The 21,580-nt window shown below is 40.5% G+C and overlaps 1 protein-coding gene and 1 long non-coding RNA gene across 9 annotated transcripts; one reads left to right on the top strand and one right to left on the bottom strand.

Moving 5' to 3' along the window:
- The first annotated feature begins 1,090 nt into the window (after positions 1 to 1,090).
- On the top strand, positions 1,091 to 3,617 carry LOC139763210 (uncharacterized). Of its 7 annotated transcripts, none has more exons than XM_071688999.1 (6): positions 1,097 to 1,706; positions 2,162 to 2,432; positions 2,531 to 2,601; positions 2,713 to 2,735; positions 2,822 to 3,042; positions 3,153 to 3,617. In XM_071688999.1, the coding sequence occupies exons 2-5, from the start codon at positions 2,342 to 2,344 to the stop codon at positions 3,033 to 3,035; spliced, it is 399 nt and encodes a 132-aa protein (XP_071545100.1). In that variant the 5' UTR covers positions 1,097 to 1,706; positions 2,162 to 2,341; the 3' UTR covers positions 3,036 to 3,042; positions 3,153 to 3,617. The 7 variants fall into 7 exon arrangements, 3 of the variants coding, with proteins under 3 accessions (XP_071545100.1, XP_071545099.1, XP_071545101.1); XR_011716067.1 differs by having other exon boundaries at positions 1,101 to 2,318; positions 2,410 to 2,432; XM_071688998.1 differs by having other exon boundaries at positions 1,097 to 2,432.
- Positions 3,618 to 3,843: 226 nt separating this feature from the next.
- On the bottom strand, positions 3,844 to 21,388 carry LOC139763211 (uncharacterized). Of its 2 annotated transcripts, XR_011716069.1 has the most exons (5): positions 21,259 to 21,388; positions 5,013 to 5,144; positions 4,678 to 4,751; positions 4,300 to 4,517; positions 3,844 to 3,900 (listed from the first exon to the last, which is right to left on the bottom strand). It is a non-coding gene; the product is annotated as an uncharacterized lncRNA (long non-coding RNA). The 2 variants fall into 2 exon arrangements; XR_011716068.1 differs by having other exon boundaries at positions 3,844 to 4,517.
- Positions 21,389 to 21,580: the final 192 nt, after the last annotated feature.

Below are 21,580 nucleotides of genomic sequence, written 5' to 3'. Positions count from 1 at the left end.
AGTAGGGTTGAGGGTCAAGTCAATTGGGAGGTGAGTTTGAATGGAGAAAAACTGGAGGAAGTGAAGTGTTTTAGATATCTGGGAGTGGATCTGGCAGTGGATGGAACCATGGAAGCGGAAGTGGATCATAGGGTGGGGGAGGGGGCGAAAATTCTGGGGGCCTTGAAGAATGTGTGGAAGTCGAGAACATTATCTCGGAAAGCAAAAATGGGTATGTTTGAAGGAATAGTGGTTCCAACAATGTTGTATGGTTGCGAGGCGTGGGCTATGGATAGAGTTGTGCGCAGGAGGATGGATGTGCTGGAAATGAGATGTTTGAGGACAATGTGTGGTGTGAGGTGGTTTGATCGAGTGAGTAACGTAAGGGTAAGAGAGATGTGTGGAAATAAAAAGAGCGTGGTTGAGAGAGCAGAAGAGGGTGTTTTGAAGTGGTTTGGGCACATGGAGAGAATGAGTGAGGAAAGATTGACCAAGAGGATATATGTGTCGGAGGTGGAGGGAACGAGAAGAGGGAGACCAAATTGGAGGTGGAAAGATGGAGTGAAAAAGATTTTGTGTGATCGGGGCCTGTTTCCTTACCCTACCTCGGTGACGCAAAAAACAATGAAATATATATGTGTATATATACGCATATAATATATATGTATATTATTATAAACACCCACATTTATATATGTATATATATATTTTTTTTATACTTTGTCGCTGTCTCCCGCGTTTGCGAGGTAGCGCAAGGAAACAGACGAAAGAAATGGCCCAAACCCCCCCCATACACATGTATATGATCGGGGCCTGAACATGCAGGAGGGTGAAAGGAGGGCAAGGAATAGAGTGAATTGGATCGATGTGGTATACCGGGGTTGACGTGCTGTCAGTGGATTGAATCAAGGCATGTGAAGCGTCTGGGGTAAACCATGGAAAGCTGTGTAGGTATGTATATTTGCGTGTGTGGACGTATGTATATACATGTGTATGGGGGGGGGGGGGGTTTGGGCCATTTCTTTCGTCTGTTTCCTTGCGCTACCTCGCAAACGCAAGAGACAGCGACAAAGTATAAAAAAATATATATATACATATATAAATGTGGGTGTTTATAATAATATACATATATATTATATGCGTATATATACACATATATATTTCATTGTTTTTTGCGTCACCGAGGTAGGGTAAGGAAACATACGAAGAGACGAAACACAGCTCCCTTTCCCCATTCAGGCCCCGCAAAACTTTCCATGGTTTACCCCCACACGCTTTATTTAATCAACTTGGTTCATTCCATTGACAACACCTAGACCCCGATATACATCGTTCCAATTCACTCTTCCTTGTACGCCTTTCTCCCTCTCGTATGTTTAGGCTCCGATCGCTCAAAATCTGTTTCACTCCATCTTTCCAGTCCCCGCCTCTACTCGTTTCCATTACTTGTGACACGTATATCCTCATTCCTCACTCACCTTCTCCTGTTTTCCCAAACACACCTCTCACCCGTACCCTTTCTAGCCCACGCCTAACTCTAGTTTCTTTTCAGGACGGCGCACCAATTTGCGAGGCAAGGATCGACATGTGGGGAGTATGAGGGTGCATAAGCGTGGCTGTAATTTGTGCACCCCAAAGGTGTTGACCGTGGGAGCACTAACGCGAAAGGATTACAGGGGTTACATATGTCGTCCATCACGATTTGTAGTCATATATAGTTTGACGTGGTAAGTGTTATCGTCAAAGACTTTTTTTTTTGGTGAGTGTTTTTATTGTCTTTTGTTTCCAGGACGGCATGCCGATTTGCGAAGCAAGGATCGACATGTGGGTGCATAAGCGTGGGCACAGGAGCCCTGCACCCCAAAGATGTTCACCGAGGGAGCACTAATGTCGTCCGTCATGATTTGTAGTGTCGTATATAGTTTGACGTGGTAAGTTTTACCGTCAAAGACTTTATTTTTGTGAGTGTTTTTATTGTCTTCAGGACGGCACGCCAATTTGCAAAGCAAGGATCGACATATGCCCTGCACCCCAAAGATGTTCACCATGTGAGCACTAACACAAAAGGATTACAAGTATCTTCCGTCACGATTCGTAGTCGTATATAGTTTGACGTGGTAAGTTCGTCAAACACGTATTTTTTGGTAAAAGAGATAGTGTTTTTAATGTCTTTTCTTTCCAGGACGGCATGTCGATGTGTGAGGAAGGATCGACATGTGGGTGTAGTATGAGGGGCCACAAGTCCTGCACCCCATAGATACCTAATACATGTTCCCCGTGTAAGCGTTAACCCAAAAGCATTACAGGGGTTACAAATGTCTTTGGCACAGTTTTAATTGGTAGGTTTTAGTGAATAGGTGAAATGTTCCGTCAAACACACCCATTTTTTGGTCTTGCAGATAATGGTTTCATCGTCTACTTTATTTTCAGGGCGAGACTCCTCATATCACATGGTAAGTTTTTACTGATTAGATGGTAGAAGTGGATGGAATGTTTTGTGAAATACACCCATTTTTGCTGTTTGAGAGTTTTCAGTCTATTATTTTTCCAGGGTGGCACATTAATGTGGGAGGGAAGGAGGATCGACATGGTGGTCCATCACACCTCATACATGTTCGCCATGTAAGTGTTAAGCCAAAAGCATTAAGTTTTAGTGAATAGATGAAATATTACGTGAAATACACCTATTTTAGATTTTGCAGACAATTGTTTTAGCGTCTACTTTATTTCCAGGGCGAGACACCTCATATGACATGGTAAGTTTTCACTGACTAGATGCAAAACATTGTGAAATACATCAATTTTTTGCTGTTTGAGAGAGTTTTGACTATTTTCTTACCAGGGTGGCAGCACGTCGACGTAGGAGGCAAGCATGGAAGTGCGACGGACGGTGCATTGCTTGGCTAAAAGTCGTGCCCATTGAGTTGCACATCATACATGTTCATCGTGTGAGATTTAACCCAAAAGGATTATATGGGTCACGGATATATTCCTCAGACGCCAGTGTGGTGGAAGATAATTTATTTGAAGATCTGACAAGTCGCATTGGATCATAGTGACATGGTAAGTTTTTACCGAATACATGGAAAAAGTGGATGAAATATTTTGTGAAAACACAGAATATCCTTATTTTTCTTGAACGAGATAATGTTTTAGTTTATTTTTTGTTGCAGGAGGGCACCGAGGATTGATACGATGGGGGTGGTCCAGTGATTGGACAGATTACTGCCGATTTTTTTTCGGTATCAAGAGATTTGTGCTGCAGTTTATATATGTTTACTGTGTGAGCATCAACGCAAGAGGATTACAAATACCTTCGTCAGACAACAATATTATGAAGACTCCATCGTCTCGGTCTTCATGATGCGCAAGAAGTACATGGATTGTACAAATTCGGATTGCCTGTTATGTTCGAACATAACTTTGGAAATTACATATTCCATTATGGTGGAAGAAATTTTGAGATTTTCCATTATTTTATATTTGAAGAAAATTTGGAAATTACATATTTTGCTGTGGTGGAAATTTTGTTTCATTCAGTGCAGTACATTTGTGAATTTTTGTTTTTAAATATTTGGTTTTATGTTCTAGTTAAATTCTTATTTATATGCTTTATCACAATTTAAACATTATAAAAATATTTAAACTATTCTTTACCCTATAAAATTTTTCCTAATAAGCCACCATGTTGTATATTAAAATGAAAAATGTGACCAACTTCACACCCCCCCCCCCCCCACTTTATTACTATAAATATAAAACCCACAGGCTTCTCCTTCCATAGAAGCCGCCATGCAAGATCTTCGAGTTTGACCCTCCCTGTTGTCTTGTTTATATATAATATAAACCATCATCAAGGATGTAACAACGGACCCCTGCGTTGCAGAAAAGAGCGCTCCCTATTCTATCACTCACTCCCACCTGAGGAAAAAAAAAAAAAACTAAAAATAGAGGAATTTCATTGCTTTATCGTTTAATCTTAGTGATATATACATATATATACACATTCCTACTACTCCACGGGAAAATGAAACATCAGTTTCTACGTTTTTTTCGTGTAATAATATCACCAGGGGAGATACAAGAAGGTTAGTCGATACACAACGAAGACACGTAGCTAGAACACATTCCCGTACTCAATTATTTTCCAAGTGGCGTCCTAACTACGTCTCTTCGTTGTGTATCGACTAACCTTCTTGTATCTCCCCTGGTGATGTCATTATTACACGAAAAAAAAAGAAAAAAAGTAGAAACTGATGTTTCATTTCCCCATAGACTCGCAGGAAAATACTTGATCACATGCTCAATTGTGATCCTTACCAAACAAGCTTAGCCGGTCAGCTCCGCCCTCCTTCCTCCATCCTATCCACCACGACAGAAGAGTCATATCCAGCCTGAACATGGGACAAGTTAGTCCCGAAACGTGACTGCCCTCTCGGGAATTCCTAGAGAAACTTCAAGACCCACCATGGAAAGATCTGTGGGGGGCCTGGATGTGGATAGCTCTCAATAACCCAATTTACCGAAAGCAAAAAGACCTGAAACATACATAAATATTTTCATCAGATACATGATCAAATATACAAGATGTTATCCAACCCATCAATATACAGTTTTTAAATTTTGTGACTTCAAACTCGCATTCTGACCACATGCAGGCAGAGTTCAGTTCCTGCTTAAAGTACAAATACAACTTACCTTTAAAAGTGAGTATGGGGTGACTTCCTTTAGGCTTCAATATGAGGTACTTTATAACCAGCACATCTCCATTCCTAAAAGTAAGCATAATTCAAAATTATTTAATGCTGACGATCATACAGATGCACATAATGACAGTGTACCATGGTCATGGATAAATCTATATCTTCAAAACAAAGTGTTATTATAGGAGCACTAATATCAGTGGACACTTTCATAAAAAAAAAAAAAAAATGACATGAGCATTTCAGCAAAGTTGGGACGTGCACATTTTACCTGAAGGTTTTACAAATGCATTTTGTTTTTAATATTCTTGTAAAAATACTACTACTTACCTCACTGTGAATGCTTAACTTTCGAAAAGTGTGCATAATACTATCACAAACTGTTCTTGTGCTTTTCTTAGTTAAAGTAGTATTTCCAGTAAGATGCTTCCCTCTGCAATGTGCTCTAGTACATTCAAATACCTGCAAAAGTTATGCTGTTAAGTCACCAACATAAAATTTACATTTCATACAACTCTGCAAATGACAAATTTTGCATAAAACTAAAGCAAAACAAATTTACCATATATATACTATCTGTATAGAAATCTCATTTAGAACTTTATGACACAAAACGTACAATTTCCAAAATAATTTTCTTCTTGGTAAGACAAGAATAAGGCACATTATATTATAAGCATAACTAACACTAATTAGTAAGTAAAAATTATTTTAAAATATTTTTTGAATTACCTTTTTCAAAAAACATTTCATTTTCAATTCAACTTCAAAAATACAGTACTTTCAACAAAAATTATCATAGGAATATCTTTTATAAACATTAAAATATATTTTAAATAATTTTCAATAAGATATCAACTGAAAGCTTCTTGTCACAGTGCAATTAATTATCATAATCTATCTACAAACAATATTTACTTCCTTAACCTCCGCTCTGAATGCAGACTCACCATCACCTGATCCACATATAATTGTCTATTTCAATGACATTGATAAACAAGCCTCTACTTGGACCAAAAATAAGTTGAAACTTAGGTAGGTCATTGTGGCCATCAGCATCAAAATATCTCAAGCAACCAAACAAATTTGCGAGCATCCTCTCTGGGTCACCCTAAAAAAAACATTTCTCATATAACACAAAAAGGTAATACCATTTCTGGCAGATTTGTACTTTGAAATTAATAAACAATAATCGACATCAAAAGATAAATTTTCATAATTTCACTCAAAACTAAAGAAAATGTTTCCTTATACTATTTCATATCATCCATACTATATGCAGTGATTATAAAAGCATATTCCATATTTTGTTCATTATGTAGCTAACCTCTGCACTACTAACACCTTCAAATATCAAGTAATTTGCTTTTACAATGCCGATGCAGCACCAGGAAACAGACGACGAATAGCCCAACCACTCAAATACACATATACATAAACGCACATATGAATACATACTCATGTTTGCTTTCACCTATTTCTGTTGCTAAACCCTGCTTCAGTGAGGAAGCGCCAGGAAAAAAGGCCACATTCGCTCACACTCATTCTCTAGCTGTCATGTGTAATGCACCGAAACCACCATATTAAATAAGGCTACATTTGGGATTATGTACGAGTAATAAAAAAAAATATAGCACTGATCATGTACGTGCTGACATCCATAGAAATTTCCAATGCTCCATCCTTGATTTGACTACCATGTTCTAATATACTAAATATTAAGAAAAAGGCTGGCTGATAAAATGCTTTCCTGGATACTATTACTTTTTTCATGAGTGTATTACCTACTTTACTACTGATTAACCCTGAAAGACCACAAAACACCTATGAATCTTCTCTTGATGACAGCCCCTCATAACAGTAATACTGTTTTGTCATCATTGTGCTGGGCATTGCAAGTGCAATGCCCCATGATGTAAATGATTTATCTTGTATTTTCTACTCCACACAACTACGAATGCTCTATACACCTTCAGAATACTAACACACTTCCACAGGTTTGTGACTAAGTACATGGGATGAAGTTTCTGCGATGGGCCTAGTTTGCACTTTGATTATTTCATATTGATGTCACACAGACAACAAATATCTAACCACAATCTTTAGTCTCGTCATACCTTAAGCGAAACTATATCCAAGTGTGGGTAGACCCAGATGTCTTGGCCAATCTTCATATCTGACCTAGCTACAATTTTTTGTTACTCTTTAAATATCTTAAATAACATTTACTTTTTCAAATGGTGTGCCTACATCAGGTTGGTGAACTCCTACTCTCAATAAAGCTTTGAGTAAAAGCAAAATGCTAACCTAGTAACATCCAGAATGGTGAGTTTTGTCTATTTGCAATACAACAGGGTTCTCAAAAGTTCTCATCAACTATGATGACTCCCAAATCCTTCCCTTCCTGAAACACCACAAGTTAGTTATCAATTCTTGTGTGGCCCTGACTTTTCATATTACTTCCTAATTTCAACATAAAAGCATGGGCACCAAACCACTTTCTGAACAATGCTGTGGCACTGACAACACTTAGGAAACATGTCAACACTTTGCTGCTTATAGCACTTCTGACAATCTTACAAATATGCTCCCTCCAAAAAACTGTCAATCCTCCTTAATTCCTGCTTTGTTTCTCAGTTCTAATTTTATCATTATTATATCTTCTTTCACTTCATAAAAAAGAAATGGTACACAGCCTTAATACAATGCAGATCAATGTTTGGGAACATGAAAGCACTATGGAGGTGGTCTTCTTTTGTATCAAACTTCCTTTCATTAATGTATCAGCTTATAATTCACTTTAATTGCATGGCATCCACTATGTTATGCCACCATACAACAGCTAATCTCTGCACATTTCAGATATAGTCACCCCGTCTCCATACTATCTTAAACAAAACTACTGAGACTGACAGGTCTGTACTTCTCCAAGTTCTTTATTGCCTTCTTTATACATTGCTACCTTGCCAAAGCTAGAAATGGAAAATACGTATGGGCAATGCTTATATATATCCCGGAAAATAGGGGAAAAGAATCCTTTCCGTTTATTCCCTACGTGTCGTAAAAGGCAACTAAAATAGGAGGGAGTGGTGGCTGGAAATCCTCCCCTCCAGTTTTTACTTTTCCAAGAGAAGGGAGCCAATTAAGGATTTTCTCTCTCCTCTGTTCTTACTGCTAACACAGGAAATGGTGAATGTATTAACACGCACACAGTGGTGCGATGAAGTAAGATTATTAGTGAAAGAGAAGAGAGAGGCATTTGGACAATTTTTACAGGGAAATATGCAAATGACTGGGTGATATATAAAAGAAAGAGGCAGGAGGTCAAGAGAAAGGTGCAATGAGAGTTGGGGTGAGAGAGTATCATTAAATTTTAGGGAGAATAAAAAGATGTTTTGGAAGGAGGTAAATAAAGTGCATAAGACAAGGGAGCAAATGGGAACTTCAGTGAAGGGGGCTAATGGGGAGGTGATAAGTAATGGTGATGTGAGAAGGAGATGGAGTGAGTATTTTGAAGGTTTGATGATAGAGTGGCAGATATAGGGTGTTTTGGCCGAGGTGGTGTGCAAAGTTAAAAGGGTTAGGGAAAATGAGATGGTAAACAGAGAAGAGGTAGTAAAAGCTTTGCGGAAGATGAAAGCCGGCAAGGCAGTGGGTTTGGATGGTATTGCAGCGGAATTTATTAAAAAAGGGGGTGACTGTATTATTGACTGGTTGGTAAGGTTATTCAATGTATGTATGATTCATGGTGAGGTGCCTGAGGATTGGCAGAATGCTTGCATAGTGCCATTGTACAAAGGCAAAGGGGATAAGAGTGAGTGCTCAAATTACAGAGGTATAAGTTTGTTGAGTATTCCTGGTAAACTATATGGGAGGGTATTGACTGAGAAGGTGAAGGCATGTACGGAGCATCCGATTAGGGAAGAGCAGTGTGGTTTCAGAAGTGGTAGAGGATGTGTGGATAAGGTGTTTGCTTTGAAGAATGTATGTGAGAAATACTTAGAAAAGCAAATGGATTTGTATGTAGCATTTATGGATCTGGAGAAGGCATATGATAGAGATGCTCTGTGGAAGGTATTAAAAATATATGGTGTGGGAGGCAAGTTGTTAGCAGCAGTGAAAAGTTTTTATCGAGGATGTAAGAGAGGAAAGTGATTGGTTCTCATTGAATGTAGGTTTGCGGCAGGGGTGTGTGATGTCTCCATGGTTGTTTAATTTGTTTATGGATGGGGTTGTTAAGGAGGTGAATGCAAGAGTTTTGGAAAGATGGGCAAGTATGCAGCCTGTTGTGGTTGAGAGAGCTTGGGAAGTGAGTCAGTTGTTGTTCGCTGATGATACAGCGCCAGTGACTGAGTTTGGTAAAGTGTATGAAAGAAAGTTAAGAGTAAATGTGAATAAGAGCAATGTTATTAGGTACAGCAGGGTTGAGGGTCAAGTCAATTGGGAGGTAAGTTTGAATAGAGAAAAGCTGGAGGAAGTAAAGTGTTTTAGATATTTGGAAGTGGATCTGGCAGCGGATGGAACCATGGAAGCGGAAGTGAATCATAGACCCGGTGGGGGAGGGGGCGAAAATTCTGGAAGCCTTTAGGAATGTTTGGAAGTCGAGAACATTATCTCAGAAAGCAAAAATGGCTATGTTTGAAGGAATAGTAGTTACAACAATGTTGCATGGTTGCGAGGCATGGGCTATGGATAGAGTTGTGCACAGGAGGGTGGATGTGCTGGAAATGAGATGTTTGAGGACAATATGTGGTGTGAGGTGGTTTGATCGAGTAAGTAATGTAAGGGTAAGAGAGATGTGTGGTGGTAAAAAGAGTGTGGTTGAGAGAGCAGAAGAGGGTGTTTTGAAATGGTTTGGTCAAATGGAGAGAATGAGTGAGGAAGATTGACCAAGAGGATATGTGTGTCAGAGGTGGAGGGAACGAGAAGTGGGAGACCAAATTGGAAGTGGAAAGATGGAGTGAAAAAGATTTTGAGTGATCGGGGCCTGAACATGCAGGAGGGTGAAAGGCGGGCAAGGAATAGAGTGAATTGGAACGATGTGGTATACCGGGGTCGACGTGCTGCCAATGGATTGAATCAGGGCATGTGAAGCGTCTGGGGTAAACCTTGGAAAGTTATGTGGGGCCTGGATGTGGAAAGGGAGCTGCGGTTTCGGTGCATTATCACATGACAGCTAGAGACTGAGTGTGAACGAATGGGGCCTTTGTTGTCTTTTCCTAGCGCTACCTCGCACACATGAGGGGGGAGGGGGTTGTTATTCCATGTGTGGCGGGATGGCGATGGGAATAAATAAAGGCAGACAGTATGAATTATGTACATGTGTATATATGTATATGCCTGTGTGTGTATATGTGTACATTGAGATGTATAGGTTTGTATATTTGCGTGTGTGGACGTGTATGTGGGTGGGTTGGGCCATCCTTTCGTCTGTTTCCTTGCGCTACCTCGCTAATGCGAGAGACAGCGACAAAGCAAAATAAAATATATATATATATATATATATATATATATATATATATATATATATATATATATTCCTCACAAATATTTGGAAAAAAATCTCGGCTAGCCCTGGATAGGCTGCTTGCACCAAGTCAGAGATACTTATATATATATATATATATATATATATATATATATATATATATATATATATATATATATATATATATATATATATATATCCCTGGGGATAGGGGAGAAAGAATACTTATGTATTCCCTGCGTGTCGTAGAAGGCGACTAAAAAGGAAGGGAGCGGGGGGCTGGAAATTTTCCCCTCTCATTTTTAATTCTCCAAAAGAAGGAACAGAGAAGGGGACCAAGTGAAGATATTCCCTCAAAGACTCAGTCCTCTGTTCTTTACTATACCTCGCTAATGTGGGAAATGGCAAATAGTATGAAAATTTTTATATATATATATATATATATATATATATATATATATATATATATATATTCTTCTTTCAAACTATTCGCCATTTCCCGCGTTAGCGAGGTAGCGTTAAGAACAGAGGACTGGGCCTTGGAGGGAATATCCTCACCTGGCCTCCTTCTCTGTTCCTTGTTTTGGAAAAAAAAAAAAAAAAAAAAAAAAAAAAAAAAAAAAGAGAGAGAGAGAGGGGAAGATTTCCAGCCCCCCGCTCCCTCCCCTTTTAGTCGCCTTCTACGACACGCAGGGAATACGTGGGAAGTATTCTTTCTCCCCTATCCCCAGGGATAATATATATATATATATTTTTTTTTATTTTCTAAGTATTTCTCACATACATTCTTCAAAGCAAACACCTGATCCACACATCCTCTACCACTTCTGAAACCACACTGCTCTTCCCCAATCTGATGCTCTGTACATGCCTTCACCCTCTCAATCAATACCCTCCCATATAATTTACCAGGAATACTCAACAAACATATACCTCTGTAATTTGAGCACTCACTCTTATCCCCTTTGCCTTTGTACAATGGCACTATGCACGCATTCCGCCAATCCTCAGGCACCTCACCATGAGTCATACATACATTAAATAACCTCACCAACCAGTCAACAATACAGTCACCCCCTTTTTTAATAAATTCCACTGCAATACCATCCAAACCTGCTGCCTAGCCGGCTTTCATCTTCCGCAAAGCTTTCACTACCTCTTCTCTGTTTACCAAATCATTTTCCCTAACCCTCTCACTTTGCACACCACCTCGACCAAAACACCCTATATCTGCCACTCTATCATCAAACACATTCAACAAACCTTCAAAATACTCACTCCATCTCCTTCTCACATCACCACTACTTGTTATCACCTCCCCATTTGCGCCCTTCACTGAAGTTCCCATTTGCTCCCTTGTCTTACGCACTTTATTTACCTCCTTCCAGAACATCTTTTTATTCTCCCTAAAATTTAATGATACTCTCTCACCCCAAATGAATTTGTATGTAGCATTTATGGATCTGGAGAAGGCATATGATAGAGTTGATAGAGATGCTCTGTGGAAGGTATTAAGAATATATGGTGTGGGAGGAAAGTTGTTAGAAGCAGTGAAAAGTTTTTATCGAGGATGTAAGGCATGTGTACGTGTAGGAAGAGAGGAATGTGATTGGTTCTCAGTGAATGTAGGTTTGCGAAAGGGGTGTGTGATGTCTCCATGGTTGTTTAATTTGTTTATGGATGGGGTTGTTAGGGAGGTAATGCAAGAGTTTTGGAAAGAGGGGCAAGTATGAAGTCTGTTGGGGATGAGAGAGCTTGGGAAGTGAGTCAGTTGTTGTTCGCTGATGATACAGCGCTGGTGGCTGATTCATGTGAGAAACTGCAGAAGCTGGTGACTGAGTTTGGTAAAGTGTGTGGAAGAAGAAAGTTAAGAGTAAATGTGAATAAGAGCAAGGTTATTAGGTACAGTAGGGTTGAGGGTCAAGTCAATTGGGAGGTGAGTTTGAATGGAGAAAAACTGGAGGAAGTGAAGTGTTTTAGATATCTGGGAGTGGATCTGGCAGCGGATGGAACCATGGAAGCGGAAGTGGATCATAGGGTGGGGGAGGGGGCAAAAATTCTGGGGGCCTTGAAGAATGTGTGGAAGTCGAGAACATTATCTCGGAAAGCAAAAATGGGTATGTTTGAAGGAATAGTGGTTCCAACAATGTTGTATGGTTGTGAGGCGTGGGCTATGGATAGAGTTGTGCGCAGGAGGATGGATGTGCTGGAAATGAGATGTTTGAGGACAATGTGTGGTGTGAGGTGGTTTGATCGAGTGAGTAACGTAAGGGTAAGAGAGAGGTGTGGAAATAAAAAGAGCGTGGTTGAGAGAGCAGAAGAGGGTGTTTTGAAGTGGTTTGGGCACATGGAGAGAATGAGTGAGGAAAGATTGACCAAGAGGATATATGTGTCGGAGGTGGAGGGAACGAGGAGAAGAGGGAGACCAAATTGGAGGTGGAAAGATGGAGTGAAAAAGATTTTGTGGGATCGGGGCCTGAACATGCAGGAGGGTGAAAGGAGGGCAAGGAATAGAGTGAATTGGAGCGATGTGGTATACCGGGGTTGACGTGCTGTCAGTGGATTGAATCAAGGCATGTGAAGCGTCTGGGGTAAACCATGGAAAGCTGTGTAGGTATGTATATTTGTGTGTGGACGTATGTATATACATGTGTATGGGGGGGGGGGGGGGTTTGGGCCATTTCTTTCGTCTGTTTCCTTGCGCTACCTCGCAAACGCGGGAGACAGCGACAAAGTATAATAAATAAATAAATAAATATATTATATATATATATATATATATATATATATATTATCCCTGGGGATAGGGGAGAAAGAATACTTCCCACGTATTCCCTGCGTGTCGTAGAAGGCGACTAAAAGGGAAGGGAGCAGGGGGCTGGAAATCCTCCCTTCTCGTTTTTTTTTTTTTTTAATTTTCCAAAAGAAGGAGCAGAGAAGGGGGCCAGGTGAGGATATTCCCTCAAAGGCCCAGTCCTCTGTTCTTAACGCTACCTCGCTATCGCGGGAAATGGCGAATAGTATGAAAAAAAAAAAAAAATTATATACATAAATTTTATCTATTTCATTCATTATACATTGTCGCGGTCTCCCGCGTTAGCGAGGTAGTGCAAGGAAACAGACGAAACAATGGCCCAACCCACCCACATACACATGTATATACATACACGTCCACACACACAAATATACATACCCATACATCTCAAAGTATACACATATATACACACACAGACATATACATATATACATATGTACATAATTCATACTGTCTGCCCTTATTCATTCCCGCTGCCACCCCACCACGTAATGAAATACCAACCCCCTTCCCCCAGCATGTGTGTGGAGTAGTGCTAGGAAAAGACAACAAAGGCCACATTTGTTCACATTCAGTCTCTAGCTGTCATGTATAAAGCACAAAAACCACAGCTCCCTTTCCGCATCCAGACCCCACTGAACTTCCCATGGTTTACCCCAGACGCTTCCCATGCCCTGGTTCAATCCATTGACAGCACGTCGACCCCGGTATACCACATCATTCCAATTCACTCTATTCCTTGCACGCCTTTCACCCTTCTGCATGTTCAGGCCCTTATCACTCAAAATCTTTTTCACTCCATCTTTCCACCTCCAATTTGGTCTCCCACTTCTCGTTCCCTGCACCTCTGACACATACATCCTCTTTGTCAATCTTTCCGCACTCTTTCTCTCCATGTGACTAAACCATTTCAAAACACCCTCTTCTGCTCTCTCAACCACACTCTTTTTACCACCACACATCTCTCTTACCCTTTCATTACTTACTCGATCAAACCACCTCACACCACACATTGTCCTCAAACATCTCATTTCCAGCACATCCACCCTCCTCCACACAGCTCTATCTATAGCCCATGCCCGCAACCATACATCTATTCCTTCAAACATACCCATATTTGCTTTCTAAGATAAAGTTCTTGACTTCCACACATTCTTCAAAGTTCCCAGAACTTTTGCCCCCTCCCGCACCCTATGATTCACTACCGCTTCCATGGTTCCATCCACTGCCAAATCCACTCCCAGATATCTAAAACACTTCCACTTCCTCCAGTTTTTCTCCATTCACACTTACCTCCCAATTTACTTGACCCTCAACCCTACTGTGCCTAATAACCTTGCTCTTATTCACATTTACTCTCAGCTTTCCCCTTTCACACACTTTACCAAAGTCAGCCACCAGCGCTGTATCATCAGTGAATAACAACTGACTCACTTTCCAAGTCTCTCATCCACAACAGACTGCATAATAGCCCCTCTTTCCAAAACTCTTGCATTCACCTTTCTAATAACCCCATCCATAAACAAATTAAACAACCATGGAGACATCACACACCCCTGCTGCAAACCAAAATTCACTGAGAACCAATCACTTTCTTCCTACACGTACACATGCCTTACATCCTCGATAAAAACTTTTCATTGCCTCTAACAACTTGTCTCCCACACCATATATTCTTAATACCTTCCACAGAGCATCTCTATTAACTCTTATAATATGCCTTCTCCAGATCCATAACTGCTACATCCAAATCCATTTGCTTTTCTAAGTACTTCTCACATACATTCTTCAAAGCAAACATCTGATCCAATATATATATATATATTTTTCTTTTCTTTTTCTTTCATACTATTCGCCATTTCCCACATCAGCGAGGTAGCGATATATATATTATATTTATTATAAATTTTGCTTTGTCGGTCTCCCATGTTTGCGAGGTAGCACAAGGAAACAGACGAAAGAAATGGCCCAACCCACCCCCAATACACATGTACATACATACAAGTCCACACATGCAAATATACATACCTATACATCTCAATGTACACATATATATACACACACAGACATATACATATATACACATGTACATAATTCATACTGTCTGCCTTTATTTATTCCCATCGCCACCTCGCCACACATGGAATAACATCCCCCTCCCCCCTAATGTGTGCGAGGTAGCGCTAGGAAAAGACAACAAAGGCCCCATTCATTCACACTCAGTCTCTAGCTGTCATGTAATAATGCCCGAAACCGCAGCTCCCTTTCCACATCCAGGCCCCACAGAACTTTCCATAGTTTACCCCAGATGCTTCACATGCCCTGATTCAATCCATTGACAGCATGTCGACCCCGGTACACCCCATCGATCAAATTCACTCTATTCCTTGCCCGCCTCTCACCCCCTACATGTTCAGGCCCCGATCACTCAAAATCTTTTTCACTCCATCTTTCCACCTCTAATTTGGTCTCCCACTTCTCCTCGTTCCCTCCACCTCCGACACATATATCCTCTTGGTCAATCTTTCCCCACTCATTCTCTCCATGTGACCAAACCATTTCAAAACACCCTCTTCTGCTCTCTCAACTACACTCTTTTTATTTCCACACATCTCTCTCACCCTTACATTACTTACTCGATCAAACCACCTCACACCACATATTGTCCTCAAACATCTCATTTCCAGCACATCCACCCTCCTGCGCACAACTCTATCCATAGCCCACGCCTCGCAACCATACAACATTGTTGGAACCACTATTCCTTCAAACATAGCCATTTTTGCTTTCTGAGATAATGTTCTCGACTTCCAAACATTCTTCAAGGCTCCCAGAATTTTCGCCCCTCCCCCACCCTATGATTCACTTCCACTTCCATGGTTCCATCCGCTGCCAGATCCACTCCCAGATATCTAAAACACTTCACTTCCTCCAGTTTTTCTCCATTCAAACTTACCTCCCAATTGACTTGACCCTCAACCCTACTGTACCTAATAACCTTGCTCTTATTCACATTTACTCTTAACTTTCTTCTTTCACACTCTTTACCAAACTCAGTAACCAGCTTCTACAGTTTCTTACATGAATCAGCCAACAGCGCTGTATCATCAGCGAACAACTGACTCACTTCCCAAGCTCTCTCATCCACAACAGACTGCATACTTGCCCCTCTTTCCAAAACTCTTGCATTCACCTCCCTAACAACCCCATCCATAAACAAATTAAACAACCATGGAGACATCACACACCCCTGCCGCAAACCTACATTCACTGAGAACATCACACACCCCTGCCGCAAACCTACATTCACTGAGAACCAATCACTTTCCTTTCTTCCTACACGTACACATGCCTTACATCCTCGATAAAAACTTTTCACTGCTTCAAACAACTTGCCTCCCACACCATATATTCTTAAAACCTTCCACAGAGCATCTCTATCAACTCTTAACATATGCCTTCTCCAGATCCATAAATGCTACATACAAATCCATTTGTTTTTCTAAGTATTTCTCACATACATTCTTCAAAGCAAACACCTAATCCACACATCCTCTACCACTTCTGAAACCACACTGCTCTTCCCCAATCTGATGCTCTGTACACGCCTTCACCCTCTCAATCAATACCCTCCCATATAATTTACCAGGAATACTCAACAAACTTATACCTCTGTAATTTGAGTACTCACTCTTATCCCCATTGCCTTTGTACAATGGCACTATGCAAGCATTCCGCATATATATATATATATATATATATATATATATATATATATATATATATATTATCGAGGATGTAAGGCATGTGTACGTGTAGGAAGAGAGGAAAGTGATTGGTTCTCAGTGAATGTAGGTTTGCGGCAGGGGTGTGTGATGTCTCCATGGTTGTTTAATTTGTTTATGGATGGGGTTGTAAGGGAGGTAAATGCAAGAGTCCTGGAAAGAGGGGCAAGTATGAAGTCTGTTGGGGATGAGAGAGCTTGGGAAGTGAGTCAGTTGTTGTTCGCTGATGATACAGCGCTGGTGGCTGATTCATGTGAGAAACTGCAGAAGCTGGTGACTGAGTTTGGTAAAGTGTGTGGAAGAAGAAAGTTGAGAGTAAATGTGAATAAGAGCAAGGTTATTAGGTACAGTAGGGGTGAGGGTCAAGTCAATTGGGAGGTGAGTTTGAATGGAGAAAAACTGGAGGAAGTGAAGTGTTTTAGATATCTGGGAGTGGATCTGTCAGCGGATGGAACCATGGAAGCGGAAGTGGATCATAGGGTGGGGGAGGGGGCGAAAATTTTGGGAGCCTTGAAAAATGTGTGGAAGTCGAGAACATTATCTCGGAAAGCAAAAATGGGTATGTTTGAGGGAATAGTGGTTCCAACAATGTTGTATGGCTGCGAGGCGTGGGCTATGGATAGAGATGTGCGCAGGAGGATGGATGTGCTGGAAATGAGATGTTTGAGGACAATGTGTGGTGTGAGGTGGTTTGATCGAGTAAGTAACGTAAGGGTGAGAGAGATGTGTGGAAATAAAAAGAGCGTGGTTGAGAGAGCAGAAGAGGGTGTTTTGAAATGGTTTGGGCACATGGAGAGAATGAGTGAGGAGAGATTGACCAAGAGGATATATGTGTCGGAGGTGGAGGGAACGAGGAGAAGAGGGAGACCAAATTGGAGGTGGAAAGATGGAGTGAAAAAGATTTTGTGTGATCGGGGCCTGAACATGCAGGAGGGTGAAAGGAGGGCAAGAAATAGAGTGAATTGGAGTCATGTGGTATACAGGGGTTGACGTGCTGTCAGTGGATTGAAGCAAGGCATGTGAAGCGTCTGGGGTAAACCATGGAAAGCTGTGTAGGTATGTATATTTGCGTGTGTGGACGTGTGTATATACATGTGTATGGGGGGGGGTTGGGCCATTTCTTTCGTCTGTTTCCTTGCGCTACCTCGCAAACGCGGGAGACAGCGACAAAGTATAAAAAAAAAAAAAAAAAAAAATATATATATATATATATATATATATATATACACACACATATCCCTGGGGATAGGGGATTAAGAATACTTCCCACGTATTCCCTGCGTGTCGTAGAAGGCGACTGAAAGGGGAGGGAGCAGGGGGCTGGAAATCCTCCCCTCTCGTTTTTTTTTTTTTTTCAATTTTCCAAAAGAAGGAACAGAGGGTGCCAGGTGAGGATATTCCAAAAAAGGCCCAGTCCTCTGTTCTTAACGCTACCTTGCTAATGCGGGAAATGGCGAATAGTTTTAAAGAAAAAATATATACACATACACACACACTTAAATGCCGTCTCCCATGTTAGCGAGGTAGTGCAAGGAAACAAAAAGAATGGCCCAACCCACCCATATACCCATGTATATACATGAACGCCCACACACGCACATATGCATAATTATGAATTTCAATGTATACATACGTACACATTCATATTTGCTATCATCATCCATTCCTGTCGCCACCCCACAACACATGAAATAGCATTCCCTGCTGCCCCCCCTCCCCCCGCCCCCCCCACACACACACACACACACACACACAAGGTAGCACTAGGAAAGGACAAAAAAGGCCACATTCGCTCACACTCAGTCTCTAGCTGTCAAGTGTAATGCACCTAAACCACAACTCCCTTTCCACATCCAGGCCCTACAAAACTTTCCATGGTTTACCCGACACTTCACATGCCCTGGTTTAATCTATTGACAGCACATCAACCCCGGTATATCACATTGTTCCAATTCACTCTATTTCTTGCACGCCTTTCACCCTTCTGCATGTTCAAGCCACAATTGCTCAAAATCTTCACTCCATCCTTCCACCTCCAATTTCGTCCCCCACTTCTCATTCCCTCTACCTCTGACACATATATCCTCTTTGTCAATCTTTCCTCACTCATTGTCTCCATGTGACCAAACCATTTCCACACACCTCTTCCTACTTGTACACATGCCTAGCATCCTTGATAAGAACTTTTCACAGCCTCCAGCAACTTACCTCCCAAACCATATACTCTTAATACCTTTCACAAAGCATCTCTATCAACCCTATCATATGCCTTCTCCAGATCCATAAATGCTACACACAAATCCATCTGTTTCTCTAAGTATTTCTCACATACATTTTTCAAAGCAAACACCTGATCCACACACCCTTTACCACTTCTGAAACCACACTGTAAAATTTCATAACATTACTTAAATTCACAAATTCAACCCTGAATCTAGAGTTAGTACTTAAAAAAATATATAGGCAATTCTCAACAGCAATAACAATTCAACAGAAAATTTGGGATTAATTACCAATCATTAAAGATTTTCTGAAATCATTATTAACTTTGAAGATATGTCTACAATTCGCACTAATCAACTAGCTCATTTCAGTAAGTCTCATTTCCAAGTCTTCAAACTATGCATGAGGACACTAAAGTAACTGTCATGCAGAAAACACTCTGCGTCCCTGTCTCATTTTCAAATGTCTTCACACTATGCATGAGGACACTAAAGTAATGGTCCTGCAGAAAACACTCTGCGTCCCCGTCTCATTTTCAAATGTCTTCACATTATCCATGAGGAAACTTAAGTAACTGTCATGCAGAAAACAGACAAAAGTCATTCATCTAGTGCTTATTTTCTACAGAGCTTTACTTTGGTTTGTGTCAATATAAACCACAAATGATGCTGTAACAGTGCCAGAAAAGACTTTCAAGTGTAAAAATGAGTATTTTCCTTTAAAACACATTCCAAAAAATGACACCAAGTATCGCAATATATGAATGCAAGTTTTAAAAAAGTTAGGCGATTTCTCTATTTACGTAAAGCAAACCAGATAAGAGTGTTTTTATACTTATAACATTTGATTATCAACCGAACCAAAGACATCTGAAGCATTCTGACAGATTTTTATTATGTAATTTAACTTTGATGCATTTTAATTTACTCATCACATAACCTAGCATTTTCCCTGTTCTTGACAACCCTACCACTGGAGAAAAAATTGAAGCTTGAAAAAGACGTTTCTATATCAATCTTTGGCAATAACTATTCCATATAAGTAGTACCCAGATCATAATCCTATAAAACATGTGTCTGTTTCCTTGACTTTTATCAACATTTTAACACAATTTTCATAAACTAACCTTATCTTATAATCCAAACTTCGTACAAGCACTTCATGAATAATAAGTGGAACTGAAAGGCATTTAAGACACACACAAAGGCTAAACAAGGTGACATGAGGAAGGAGGAGAGGTAGATGAGTTGGGGGGGGGGGGGGGGGACAGTATACCAGTGGTGGTGCGGGAGAGAGACAGAGCACGTTCCTCTAAACACCTAACTACCTACTTCGAAATTCTGCATGCCAGTCGCAAAGGCATATTTTAAGATGCTTATCCATAAGGATGCCCCCATAACTCTAGGCCTGATACCTTGGTCGGGAGTACCTTCAAGCCAACCACCTGTCACACCGAATCACCTGCCACTAAGGGCACCATTTTTCAAATCTTGGTCGGCGCAACACTTCCTGCCACACCAGTGTGTACAATACCCTAATAAAAAGAATACGACTGCTCCATCCATGGTTGTGGACTAGGCAAAATGGTATACTGGATGTCGGGAAACACATCCAAGAAGTATTTACGTAATATCGAATTTTCATAAATTGTCTCTTTTCGGAAACAAGATTTTGAGAACCTGTGATTTAAAAACTCATACCAACTACGACCCCTAACACAATGCTGGAAATTCCACCCCAGGGACATCATGTTGTACTAGCGCCTATACACGACGGGATCACACTCACGTACACCACACATAACCTCATATATTCAAACTCCTCACCTGTTGTCATCATCCTGGAGTACTACAACCTAAAAGATCAATTAATTCAAATCTAAAGCTGTTAGAGATGCCGGGATAAAATACAAAAGTACTTTTACAAACCTTACCGACACTCCTCACCGTATTCCTAGCTACAACCCTAATTCGTATTTTACACATTTGCACACCTGTTACCTGTAAGATACAGCATGTTCAACTTTGAACAAGGAGTACCCGTCACTTTCCCTTGACATTATGAGGGTACTGAAATGCTGAATGCTTCTTCCAGGCCATACCCTCCGCTTGGGTATGGCCCCAGCCACCATTACCGGCACTCTTGTTATGCCCATCCTTAACACTTACGACTGACTTCACCACTTTTTCCATCATGAATGGATGCTTTTCAACACTACTGAAGGAATCACTATTCTATTTTCTCCCTAGTTATAATGGTTCTTACCATCTTGACAATAGTTTTCAACGAATGTCCGGCGGCCATTTTCCTTCCTCCTGCGTCTCGATGACCAAGTCGTCCGAATGGTCATATGAGATACTTCTTATGAGTTGCAACCAAAAAATATCGATTAAAAATTATATCTATGCATAAAAATGTTTCGTATATATATATATATATATATATATATATATATATATATATATATATATATATATATATATATATCAGTAATAAAATAACGTACAGATCTTTATTTGATACTGGAGTCTCCAATGCGCCGGAGACATTGCGCACGATGCGCGAAAGACGATGCGCAGATCATCAT

This window comes from Panulirus ornatus, chromosome 46 (assembly GCF_036320965.1).
Source record: "Panulirus ornatus isolate Po-2019 chromosome 46, ASM3632096v1, whole genome shotgun sequence".
In the NCBI taxonomy this organism is placed as follows: Eukaryota; Metazoa; Arthropoda; class Malacostraca; order Decapoda; family Palinuridae; genus Panulirus; species Panulirus ornatus.
This window is presented reverse-complemented; position numbering and strand designations above follow the sequence as displayed.

Coding starts and splice junctions, on each gene's coding strand:
- LOC139763210 (XM_071688999.1), top strand. CDS start 2,342: ATGTTCCGTCAAACACACCCATTTTTTGGTCTTGCAGATAATGGTTTC. Junction 2,602..2,712: donor ACCTCATACATGTTCGCCAT/GTAAGTGTTAAG, acceptor CTTTATTTCCAG/GGCGAGACACCTCATATGAC. Junction 2,736..2,821: donor GAGACACCTCATATGACATG/GTAAGTTTTCAC, acceptor TTTTCTTACCAG/GGTGGCAGCACGTCGACGTA.